Source organism: Athene cunicularia, assembly GCF_003259725.1.
Source record: "Athene cunicularia isolate RWA chromosome 2 unlocalized genomic scaffold, athCun1 chr2_part1, whole genome shotgun sequence".
Taxonomy (NCBI): Eukaryota; Metazoa; Chordata; class Aves; order Strigiformes; family Strigidae; genus Athene; species Athene cunicularia.
The window spans coordinates 50,652,580-50,665,825 of NW_020799095.1; the positions used below are offsets into that span (position 1 = coordinate 50,652,580).

Sequence of the window (13,246 nt, forward strand, 5' to 3'; positions counted from 1 at the left end):
CGGGCCGCGGGGGGTCCGCGGGCGGCCGCGGAGCCGAGGCTGCGGTCGTTTATTGCCGGAGGAGGGGAAAATTTACCTGTTACGCCTTATTTATGCGTGTCTCTCTTCGACCCCCGTGCTGAGAAGTAGCTCCTCGCAAAAGAGGCAGAGTTGCTCTTTTCTTAAAAAACGGGGGGTTGGCGGGGTGTGTGTGTGCATGTTGCTTCTGCGGGTGCGTGGGGCTGCCAGGCTGCAGAGCCTGCACGGAGAGAGGGCGAAATCCTCGCGATTTGTCCCCAGTGTTCCTGGAAAGAGGGTATAAGAAAGCTGGAGAGCGTGAGCTAACTCCTGTGCTGCAGCGTGACTAAGTCTGGGGAATGCTAAACACAGGGGGAAAAAAAAAAAAAAAAGGGGTTAAATAATTCCCCTGGCCTGGGAAGGTGGTTATTCAGAACAAAGAGTTAGCACAGCAGTGTTTAAGAGGACGTTGGTTTTTTGCCTGCACTGCAAATAAATCTTTGGTCAAACGAAGCTTTCCTGTACCTCTTACATGTCTTGTAAATGAGACGTTCACAGAGCGGGTTTTGTTTTGTTTGAAGAGGAAGGGACGGTTGGAACAAGTTCTGTTAGCATGCACATTTGGAAACTTAAGACAGGGAAACTTGGGATTCAGATCAAGAAGACACAGTCCCTCTGTGCAAACATTTCATTAAACTGTTTGCTAACCAACAGCAAGTATGTTAACATTTATTTAATAGAAAAGTGTGTCAAAAGGCTTTCCACTGTTTGCATTTTTAAAAAGCCAGGAGTTTTTCTGCTAGGTTGCAGGGACTTTTTGGCTGGCCTCTCCTTAGCTGAGGAAGTGGCACCAGGCACCAGTGCTCCAGTTAACTGGCTGCTATGAGAGTAGGAGATGCCTTATTATAATGATTTATGTGCTGCTCCCAAGCTGTGACAATTTGAATGAGAGTTCAGAGGTGCTCACTGGAGTTTTAAATCTCATTGGAACATGGAGGAGCTTCCCTCATCACATGAACTTGGCTCTGCATGTTCATCCTTAACATGAATAAGAAACGAGCTGCCTCTCCTCCATACTTGAGAGTTGGTGTCCTCTAATGGAGGGGTTGTGCTTTCATCAGTGACTGTTAGAGAAGGAGAAAGGGGAAGACAGAGCTGCACTTGGCTGAAAATCTTTCCATTTTCAGCCTAAATGGTCAAGATGCCGAGTTCCTGTTTCTGCATTCTTGGCTGAGGGAGAACTCCAACTTTGAAATAAGTGGGAGCTTTGAGTCCTTAAAAAGTGCAAAGTAGGACCCTTACAGTTCATGTTTTGAGAAGTGAAGGTTGTAAACCTGGGGTGCAGGAAGGAAGAAGCGCTCTGAACCTGTGTGACAGTGCTCACCTCCTCGTGGGGACCGCTCCAGTTTCAGCTCTAAACCCAACACTCCCCAGTACACATCATCTCCCTTACACACATCTTAGGTCCAGTGTCGCGTGCTACACATTCGGTCCCTCCTAGTTTAGAGAGAGTGCTATAAATCAGTACGGAGTGGTGTACATTACAGCAGCTTCTTACAGCAACTGTAGTAGGCCACTGATTTACTTTCCAGTTCAGTGGTTATTTAGGCATGGATGTGTTATCTAGTAGGATGCATGTGCAACCCTTCTAAACTGCTTTGTAAAAGAGAGCAAGTAACTGTCATAGCGGCTTTGTTTCTGTTAGGAGAGTGTAAAGCTAACATGGCACCAAGTTTTGTGAAAACGAGTTAATCAAATATGCTTTACAGTTTAAAATGCAGCATTACAACCATTCCAAATCGAACTGTAAGAAGTGCTATTGAAACATGATGGTCTATCTAAAATGAAATGACCAGCCTGGTAGTTATTTAATGCACATAAAGAATATTTCTACTTATTTTTGGTAGAGGAGGCAAACTAATGAAGCACACTGATTGCAGAAAAACTAGCATAGTATTTACATTTAGGAGATTCAGGTTTATAACATTTTATTGTGTCATTTCTTGCAGACTTCATTGAGAATGTGGAAAAAAAATACCACTGTTTAAAAACAGGACATTAAACCACCAAAAATATGTTCAAATACCGCTGAGAGTCTGAGTTAAACCCACAAAAGCCAGGAAATTTAGACTTAAGACTTAAACTTCCTTAATCCATTTGCACTGGGAGTTGGATTTTCTGATCAATTATGTCCATTGCCAGCAGTGGCTACACTAAAACCACCGGTACCAAGATGTTAACTCAGATCCCTCCTCCTCACATTCCTCCCCTGTTCCTGTGTATTGGCAGTGCAACTGGACTGCCAATGCTGAAATATTTGGAGTTGATGGGCTACGGGAACATGGGCTTTCAGGTTTAGCACTGAATTTCTTGGCTTTTGTGGTTTCTCAGTGAGTCATCAAGTATAATTTTAATACAGATTTCCAGGATGTTCCTTGCACATCAAAAAAAAAAAAAAAAAAAAAAGTGGTCAGCAGCCAAGGCAGCAACTAGTGGTACTTAGCTACTTGGCTGATAGGAATATCCAAACTTGAAAAATTCCCTGGAGGAAATGCAGCCAGTTGCAGTTACACTACAGGAGTCTCGGGGGAAATGCAGTGTAGACAAATACCTCAGAAGGTATAGGAACACTGGGCTTATGAAGTATTTTGGATAAATGTGTTTCTCCTGTATTTTTGTGGATGGTAGTTTAAAGATAAAATATTTTTGAAGTTCATGGTGAAAGCAGGTGTTTTTCCTTTGACACCGATACAGGATGAAGCATTTTTGTCCGTTACCTTTAAAGTGTATTTTGTACACCCTAGAAATGGTTCTGAGTTTAATAGCAGAAGAATAAAAACGTGCTAATTTTTTTCCATTTCCTGTTCTGAATGTAGAATAAGATTAAGAAAAAGTGTTAAAAATAGCTAACTAGAACCATGAAACAGCATGGTAGAATTTATTGTATTAACTCCTCTTATTAAAAAAACAAAAACCAAAAAACCAAAAAAACCCAAACACAACAAAAAAAACAAACCTTCCCGGGGAAGACAAAGAGTCACAGTGCAGCCCATAAGTTACCCGAGCCAGCCGCGTCGGACTGGAGTTGATTAAATCAGCCGCGGGTCAGCGGCGGCCGCGGAGGGGAAGGCTCCGCGCCCCCGGCGCCGGTGGGGCTGCTGCGGGCTCCCGCGGCCGCGGCCGCTCCCGCGGTGGCGCAGAGCTGCCCCCTCCCGCTGGCAGGAGGAACGGCCGCGGCCGCCGCGGGGCGAGAAACGGGGCGGCGGGTCCCTTGCGTGGCTGCCGGCAGCGAGCGCAAAAGGCATCGCCTGGCCGCAGAGGGGCTGGTGCATGCGGAGCGCGAAGCTGTTCGTCTGTCTCTGTATCGCAGTTTTGTAAAGGAAAACGAAGCACGTGGACTAGTCTAGTGGCTGATCGCTCTTCCCGGCACAGCTGGCAGTTGATTAACATTGTTCTTTTGATGTATTTGTTCTTCTCGAAGGAAACTCCAGTGATTCAGAAGAAGAAGACCGGAGTGCCAGCAGCATCGAAAATCAGGCCATCCCAAACCCTCACAGGGTGCCCGATTCCAAATCGCATCCACCACACATCAAAATAGACATCATCAGGAAAGTGCAGGCCAAAAATACGCAGCGCTATAAAGTGGAATATGATTCGCAGAGTACAGATACACTGAATTTCTCTTCTGAATCCAAGCAAGAGACTGAATACGTAAGTACTTTTGTAAATGGAAAGGCACTTCCCAGCATGTGACTGTGCATGTGTATGCATATGCATATTGTGTGTACAACAGGGTGAATAAACTAAATAACTAAAGGGTGGTAACTGTTGTAGCCATTTAGAATGTTCTGGCTCTTTAAGCAGTCAAAGTATTGGATATGCAAATGCAGACAATCAGCAGGCCGAGCAGATCACATTCAGAAAACATGGAGGCTTAACAGTGACATTTACATTGATCCAAGTGTAGTTTTCACTAAGTTACTACTTGAGAGGTGGAAAGTTCTTGTTCCCCCCATAATTGTCACTCGTTTGTGTGAGTGGACTTGGGACAGGTTTAATAGTGTCATTAAATATGCTTGCAAACAGCATTATTGGGTTGCAATAATGGAAAAAGGATGTTTCACATTCAGCGTAGTGACACCGTGTTCACACTCCACAGCGCAAATCAAGGGAGATAAACTTGAGCTGTGTTCAGGGTTAGGATGGTGACCTGTCAGTCATTGTTTGTATGAGGTGCTGGTCAGCACCTCCACTTGCAGTCATTGCTTGGTGCCGCTGCATAAATGCAAGGGCTCCTGGACACATGAGCTGCCATTCTTCCTACTGACTGTGCCCAGTGGATTTGCAGGGCAGCTGGAGTGTGGTGAATCTTGAGGGGAGAATAATTCTGCTTCCTGGATGATAACCCAGCGGTTGTCCTTGTGCCAGATGCCTGGATATACTTTGGCATTTAATCAGAGCACTTTTGTTGAAACCGGACATGGCTTTCCATCTGCAAGAGAAGTTTTGAAAGCTGTGTGAGGTGGAAAGTTGTGTCTGAAGAAAGTGTGGCCTCCAAGTTAATACAGCAATGGTGGTGAAGCTGCGTGTTTAGTTTGTCACAGATGTCAGGTGGTCTCGTAAAAACACTTCAGTATCTGCCTTCCAGCATCTCCTCCTCTCAAAAACGTGAAGTAAACTGCCTACAGTGAAAAACTGGACTTGAATAGCTCTAAGGAAATAGGGTTGTGGTCTTAACTAGCTAGGATGAACACTTCACTTATGTGATAGTTGGGCTCTGCGAGCAAAGGCGCACCAACTTACCAAGGCTGCTGGTGTCTGTAAGAATCAGATCAGTCCATCAGGGTCACAGGTGCCTTTGTCAGCAAATGCCCTTGTATTTGTTAGCTTTTGATATTGATCTCTCTGACTTTGGAAGCCTGCTTCAAAATAATAATTAAAAGAAAGCTGTTGATCTCTTTGTAGGCCTAGCTTGGGACCAAATGTTTGAATGTGTGTGATTTGCAGTCAGCATGTTTGAGCAGTTTTGGTTTTTAAGGAACTGCCAATAAGAGCAGTAATTTAAAGTGCATGTTTAGAGCTTGTGAGATTGATACTGAAAGAAAACATATGAAATCAGCAAGGAAGGTATTCGCTAACCAAAAAAATCAATTTTAAACTCTAGTAGAACTGTGGAGCCTTTATGCTTTCAGACACTCACATGAAAGGCACTTTACATGAGCAAACTATTATACTTTCAAGTGGTAATATTAAGTGTCATTACTTCACTAATTAAAAATTGCATCAAATGAGTCTTTGTGTTGATACAGCAACTTAAATGTTTTAAACCCATGCAGCCATGCAAAGGAATTTTTTCGGGTCTCTGCTGAAGAAGTGGGCTCATGGACTAAGCCAGTCATGTGCCCGGACGGGAGCATAGCTAAGCACAGAGTTGAGTTTGTAGGCTGTGACTCTTGAATCCCATGGCTGACACTGACTGCCGCCTTGGCCTCTGGCAAAACGTGAACTCCTCCGCTTCTGGTTTTCTGACTACAGAGTGGGGATCCTAACACCATACTCCCTGCCCTGAAGGGCTGCAGTGAGAAATAATTAGTTGGCATTTGAGACATGCTCTTAAAAGTGCTTATGGAAGTTCTTTTTGGTTCATTGTCCTAGAGCTGATCCTCACTACATTGTTGTCGCCTTTTGCCGATGGAGAAAGTGAGGCAAAAAGTGGTGTACTTCTCTAATGAGACTGTTGTGTGCAACCATTCCTTTGCGTGGCTGCATCCATTTAGTCCAGTTGAAATTTGGAATTGTTGTCCAAAGTTGCAGTATTTTTATATATACCTATGCATTATGCCAAACTACTTGTTTTCAATTATATCCATTTAATTTAAGCTGTTGAATCCAGCAGAATCACAAAATTCAAATGGCATTAGGGAAAATCCACCAAGTGGTGTATTTCTAGTTGCCTACCTTCTTCTTTTCCTGCTTGATGCAAGGCCAGCTTTTCCAAACCTAAGTTATGTTATATATGATTGATTTACATACTGGTTAAGCCTTCCTGTAGGTATATGTGGCTGGGATTTCAACTGGAAATGCCAGTCTGTGCCTCAGCATAGCATAGGGCCTTCAGTCTTTAGAAATCAGTTTATCCTGAATAAAGCAGAAAGTCAAAATTTTATCTGTGAATAGTCTTGCCTTTTGACATATCCAGCCATCCCTTTGTTTTAGTGGATTTATTTGGGTTTGTGGTTCTTGCCCTTTAAAGATGTATTAACTCTTGCATGAAAGACCACTTTTGGGAATGAAGTTTCACTTATGTTTTCTAAAACACGCTCATTACAGGGTCCCTGTCGTAGAGAAATGGAAGACACTTTAAACCACCTAAAGATCCTGAATGTCTTGAGTCCCAGGGGCTTTCATATTCCAAATTGTGACAAGAAGGGGTTCTACAAGAAAAAGCAAGTAAGTATTGAGTCTTAATCATTTCAGTGAGTGCACTTCACCTTCTCTGCATCTTTGCTGAAGGATCTTGCCAGCAAGGTGCATTATGTATCATTTTACAGAGGGACTAGTTCATTTCCAGTTTTAGGACCTGATCTGATAGTGCTGAACCTTGCCAAGTGGGGACAGTGTTTTTATTTTCTGTTGGTCATGACAACAGATTCATTTGGGAAACTTCATACCTACTCACACGTTGGTTGGCTGGTGTCCTAGATACTAATGCCCTTTGGTTTAAAAAAAGCAGTGCCTCTGTAATAACCCACAGAGCTAAATGTTGCAGTTACCATATGACTGCAATAGATCAATGCTTTGAATTGTAAATAACTGCTTGAGTGTTCCTAGAAGAACCGCACTGGATCGTATTGCTAAAAGCAATTTGAGAAAGGTATGTATCTGTTCTTTATGTGCTACACAGATTGCTTCCAAAATCCAGGTCCTGTTATCGTGAAAGTGATACATCTATTAGTTACTTTGCAGCAAGGATGGTGTCTCAGCTCTCTTTGGTTCAGGGGTTGTGATCGTTCTTGATAAATATGCCTTAGTTGTGTTGGGTTGAGCTACGGCAGCATTTTCCATTCAGTGCTGCCCTTGAAGCTCATTCAGAAACTTGGGGAAGTGCAAGATGTGCCAGGTTCTTTGTGTAGTGTGCACATCCCATCTAATTCCAGTGTTTAGTTAGTGACCTGCCTCCAAATGTGTTTCTTGATATAATTCCAAAATTTCTTGAATTCAGAAGTTTCTTTCAAGATTTTCCTCAGGGCCAAACCTCTGTAAGGACGGATTTTGTTTGTGCACCATCTTATCTCTCCCATTTGGGTTTACAACGAGTCAGCCACTGCTTTAGGAAATAGGCAGTAAATCCATCAAAAAATGAGTGTGAGCTAGTCATTTTTATTTCTGGAAACAGCTGCCAAAACCACTGCCTAGGATGATAATGTAGATAGGGGTGTGATGGTAGGAATCTGATAAATTATGATCACCTTGGAAAGCATTAAAACTCAATTCAAGAGACACTTCACATGTTACTGTATTCTGCCTTCCTGGTCACCCGCTCTTCCAGTCAAGTTGAAAGCAGTTATTTTTCAAGACATTTGTGGGTATCTAGAAATTGACTTTTCAGGAAAAAAACATAGGGATTAATTTGCATGTGTGAAACAATTTTAAGAACATAAATTAGCCTGTCAGGGTATAACATGAAAAATATTTCTCACCTTGTGTTTATATATAAACTTTTTTAAAATCAGACCTATTAAAATTTAAAATTCTTTGTCTTAATAAATCACACACGTAAGGCTGTACTGTTCAACTGTGGTATATAGGTATATTTACGTGGAATAGGTTAATACAGGCACGTTTCTGCCTCAAGCGTGGAAAAAAAGGTTTTGATGAAATTAGAATTATTATATGGGGCAATTACTAGAATTGCCCCATATTTGTGTACTGGAGCCAGATACTTACCTAAATGTGAGTTGGCATCGTTCCACTGAAAACAGAGCTGGGCTTTGCGGGAGCCAGAATGGCCCGCGGTATATGTCAGTGCTGTCTACTGTCTGTTCCAGGAGACCACAGTTGTAGCTCCACGGAGACCTCTGGGATGACCAGGAATTCAATGGGATACCATATGCTTTGCTGTGCCCCACGAATGCCTCTGCGGCACTTCTTTGTGGAAGGGAGAGGGGCAGGTGGCATGGAAGCTGGCAGCTGGGGTTTCTATCAGAAGTAATTACTGGCTCCACAGCTTGGGCAGTTTTCCAGCTTTTTGGACTTCGGAAGTCATACAGAAGAGCTGGGCAGTCTTGAAATGTATGTGGAGTACAAAATTCAGAAGATGCAGATAGTTGTATTTTTTCCGTATGAACTATCCACCACTTCTGCAGGGAATGCAAGCTAGCTGCTTCAGGATAAAAGCATCACTTTTGAATCAGAAGTACTTTACTATTCATAGCATGGCTGAGCAAGTAGTACAAAATAGCAGATTGGAAAAGGTAAATTGCTTCCTCACAGAGCGTTATTTCAGCTGCAGAATGATCTAAGCGTTCTGTTTTCCAAATGGGTTGTCTACAAGAAATAAAAACCCTATTATTTGTAGGGAAGGTGTTCCTGCAGACTAACTTCACGTTGTAGTTAATTCCAAAAATCGATTATGGAACTGTAAAAAGCAAAACCTCTCAACAACATGAGATAACTTTAACTGATCATTTGGTTTGAGAGTGATGCAAGCTTATGAATCAGCAAGAGTTGTGTAACTTACTTCATATAGTACTTCTAAAAGGGGAGGCTGTGTTGCTATTACTAGCAGAAGTGTAGTTTCATTGCTGGAGCATCAGGCTGGCAGCCAGAAGCCCTATGCTCTAATTTGGGCTCCATATGTGCCTGCTGTCTTGGGAAAAAACAACTCAAGAACTGCTGCCTCAGTTTCCTTTTCTGTAAAATTTAAACTGTGGAAAGGCTGCTGGTTTTGAAGTCCTCAGTTTTGAGCATGAAGAATTTAAGTCACTAAGTCATCAATACCATTTACGCTAGAGTTGCAACCAAAATGAAGGAAAATTTCCCATTGATGTCACTGGACTTTGAGCAGCAATTCACAGAAATCCTGGAGAATACCTGCAAGCCCTGGTCAGGCTTCTGAGACAATAAATATAAGTTGTAGAACTTTAAGTTTAAAGATCTAGGAGAGAAGACCAGCCGAACGGGTAGAACTCAAATGCAGCTAACCACGTAGTTTAGCAAATTACTAATGCAGCTGTGCTCTCAGTAGGTTTGAACTTCTTCACCCTCCCCTAAAATAAGCTGATACGTAGTTTAAGTTTGATCTTGTCACCCTGCTGCTGTCAATTAGTATCAGGCTAATGCAGGACTGCAAATTCAGGGGAGAGAAGGCATTGTATTATTTCTGCATTGGGATTGTTACTCTAAAATGCATCACAAGGGTAGATTAATTTGCAGTTACAGTGATTAACATTACTTCATTTACTCTAAAATAAAATAAACAAGATGGAAGCTTGTTCAGAAATTTGTGTCTAATGCGTGATCTGCTCCCATCTCTTTTTCACAAGTTCCTAGTGAAGACTGTCTACCCTACTTCATGCTGACACAAACTAGTTGGCTCAGGGGCCAGTGCACTGGTGCATACTGTCCCAGGAGTGACCCATATTCACAGCTCTGTTCAAAATAACCACCCTTTCGCCTGAGGTGCTAAACTAGGTGTAGAAAGGGTCAGGTGAAGCCCAACACTTGCTTGATGTTTCCTTCTGTACTTGCACATGGAAAGGACACTTAGCTTTGTGAGCTGCTGCCTTACCAACATGGGAGATGGGGACATGCCTGTTAGACTCTGGAGAAGAAGCATTTGAGCCGTAGTGGCAAAGTTTACCTGACTTGTACCAGCCTGAACTGCTGAAATACTGGAACTGCTGTGAGTATGATCTCAGAGGTGGCGTTTTCTCTGCTTGTATGAGAGCCTTTACAGTGTTGAGGGCCATAAGTGGCTTCAGTCAAGCCTATCTTCCTTCATGTTGGTGATGCAACAGATAAAGCCTCAGTCTTTGAAAAGTGAGGTATATTTGTGTCACCACCTCCTTTGTAAATCTGTCCTGACTAAACAGCCACCTCTGTTAGCACATGTAGCAAATCCTGTGTCCCAAATCTCAGAACTGGCTGACATGGAGGCTGTGTCTTGGCAATGAGGTTAACCATGGCCCGCCCAGTGAGATAATCTGTGTCCTGGAGACTTGTGTCTTTCAAGTGGGTGAAAACCTTGCAGGGCCCCAAAGGCTCACAGTATATAACTGTGTCCAAGGTTGCATAATGAATTAAACCTGCAGCATGTAATCTCCTTTTGTCTATTTTTTGCCATTCTTGGTTCCTTGGGTTCCTGGGTTACTTAGTACATGCTAGACTTTATAATTAATTTTTACTGTACTGCTATTTCTGTAGAAGTTCAGTGTCGTTGGCTGTGGTAGATTCAGGTTGGTCAGGATTGCTAGCAAATTCCACCAGGCCACTTCTAAAGCTGGCGTAGGTTATAGACTATAGCCTATAGTCTATACTATATAATCAACCTTATTTATAGGAAAATACACAGGTAAAGTTCGTACACCTAGCAGTTGTTGAAGTGATAGCACCATTACAGAAAGATTATGTATCTGTTAATAAATGTTAACTACAGTATTGAAATTCTTCCAGCAAACAGATACAAGCCAAGGGTGTTTATGGCTGCAATGGCTGTCTTCACCAGACCTGTGCTTTAGCGTAGAGCAAATGCGTTTACTTTCTTTTCCAAAGATGGGTCCCAGTTGTCAGCCTGCACTCTTGTAAGTAGTCCTGGTATTCAGAGGGCGCAGCTGTGCTGCCTAACATAATAGGGAGTAGTTCATAGGGCTGTTTTCTGGTAGTTCTCAGAGCAGCTTTATTATGGAGTAATTAGACCCAAAGGGGTTGATGGGCAGATCAGGTAATGTTTTATTGCTGTACTTCATAGTGGTAATAAATATTCTGTTTGATGCTGTCAGATACAGCCAGGATATGGAAATGCAGCTTTCAAATAAGCAGGAATCCCTGCTACATAACACTAAGAGTGAAGAAAACAAAAATAATGCTAACTGGATCTTTTATTCTGTTATAGTGTCGTCCATCCAAAGGCCGAAAGAGAGGTTACTGCTGGTGTGTGGATAAATATGGACAGCCGCTTCCTGGGTATGATGGGAAGGGAAAAGGAGATGTCCACTGCTATAATTTGGAAAGCAAATGAGGGCTGGGTGCCAGCTCTTCTGGCATCTGTGCGTGGCCACTGGACCTCACAGAAACCATGGAGGGGCTGGGCAAACACTGTGGACTGCATTGCGCGTGGAGTACCGAGCTCTGCCTCCCACGGCGGATGGGGAGTCGCAGCTTCCGCGGACACTGCTGCAGCAGCTGCGCCCCGCCACCAACACACGTTGGGCTGCCTACAAGACTTGCAGGGAGCTCTGAATTCCCACGTAAACCTGCACTATTGATACCCAGAGAGAGAGAAAAACAAAAGGCACTTCAGAATGGATTCAGGGAGTCTCCACTGACTTTTTAAAGAACAGCCTGTGACCAATTTGATCCTGAAAGATATTGTTTTTTTATTTTAAAGAATTTATAGATTGTAAACTTCTAAGAGTATTAAAGAAAAAAAACAAACCCACAAGGATTTAAAGGTTAATCATTTTTTTACAGGTCTGATGGGAAACTTATCTTCACGGGTAAAAAGTTTTATAAAAATCTCAAAGAACTTTTTAAAGAAACGTATTTCTAAAATAAAGACATTGGTATTTTTTTCTGTAAAATATATTATGAATATTCTGTTAGTCTGTATTTAATATAATTTTTTTTAATAAACTTTATTTAAATGTAACATGTGAATACCAAATACTACACAATAATTCTAGTGTATACTTCTGTATGCAAAGAGAAAGTAAGGGTATGGAATGATTTACAAATATGTATAGATCCATATGCATACACACTGACCTATTCTAGATAATAGAAATGAATTTGTGGAGCAAAGGAAGTGTTTCCAGAAGATATTAAGTTCTTGTTTGAAGTAACTACAAGTACCAAGATAATATTTTTTTTTTTTTAATATTTTTTTAAATTTTATTGGTATTTCTAATGTACCCATTACTGAATTATGCCACTGGAAAGGATAATAGTTGCACTGAAGCTCTTGGTGAAGCATTCTTCTGTCTGTCCTTTGCTTCAGTTTGTGCAACAGGGCTTACATTTCCTCCATTTCCTCCTCACACTAATGTAGAATGAATATTTGTGGACAAAAAATTGCCATCACAGTACCACCCTTTCTATTTGCTTATTTATTTTGAAAAGCTGTATCTATTCTGTGTTGTCTTGGTAAATTCTACAAAAGCACATATTCTGTATGAGGAACTCCTGTTTATAACAATGCTGACAAGATGGGGGGATTGTGGACCTGGGTGTTGAGACCCACGTGCTTCATTTACGCTACACACAATTGTTGTTTGCTTTGACTTTGGTAGAAATTATTTGCCTGCATCTAAGCATAGAATAAGAACCATTGGGTTTAAATATTTAAACCAATTGTCTGCCATGATGTTATATGTCCTTTTAATCGGAAGAGAAGTGATTTGGTTTTGTTCTGGTATGTGATGCTTTCACATTAAGGAAGACTTTGGCAATATTTTTTTCATTGAGGCTGATTGTTTACTGAACTTCATGACAAATTCTGTATGACAATGAAATCTGGATAAGGAAAGGTGGCCTGTGAAATGTAACATCTCTGGAAAGTAATGCCATATTTTGTATATGTATTTATTTATATATTTTATATAAATATTTTATATATTTATATAAATATATAATATATTCTTATATGTGTCACTATAAATGTTTGATGTCACTGTAGAAAAAAAACATCAACACTGTTATTTCCTGTTGGGTTGGGAACTGAGGGCAGTGGGTTTCCAGCCTGTGAGGCCAGGGGTTGTGCTGTTGGAGGGGAGACTGTGGGGCCAAGGAGCCCATTTCTCTCCTGGCCCATGAATTACAACTACCCTTGTTCCTGCCAGCAATGGCAAATGCCTTGAAACTCTGACATGGAAAGGTTTGGGTATGCAGCCTGCCAGGATCGAGAAAGTCAATCACCCTAATTTAAAGCCTTACCCTGTGCATTCTTCACATCCTCCTAATTTCTATTATATCTAATGAAATTAGATCACATCATCGTTAAAACTGATTTTTTTTAACCTTAGAGTAAGGA

The 13,246-nt window shown here is 41.7% G+C and overlaps 1 protein-coding gene and 1 long non-coding RNA gene across 2 annotated transcripts in view; one reads left to right on the forward strand and one right to left on the reverse strand.

The window, feature by feature from the left end:
* The window catches only part of LOC113476732, a 3,177-nt gene extending 1,736 nt beyond the window's left edge, over positions 1 to 1,441 (reverse strand). The window contains exon 1 of the long non-coding RNA XR_003397773.1: positions 77 to 1,441. This is a non-coding gene — a long non-coding RNA (uncharacterized LOC113476732). The remainder of the gene's footprint in view (positions 1 to 76) is intronic.
* A 2,003-nt stretch (positions 1,442 to 3,444) lies between these two features.
* On the forward strand, positions 3,445 to 13,246 carry IGFBP3 (insulin like growth factor binding protein 3; the record flags this gene model as incomplete). Its single annotated transcript, XM_026843514.1, has 3 exons — positions 3,445 to 3,708; positions 6,328 to 6,447; positions 11,111 to 13,246. Coding segments are annotated over 3 exons (510 nt in total), but the record flags the coding sequence as incomplete, so codon positions are not given.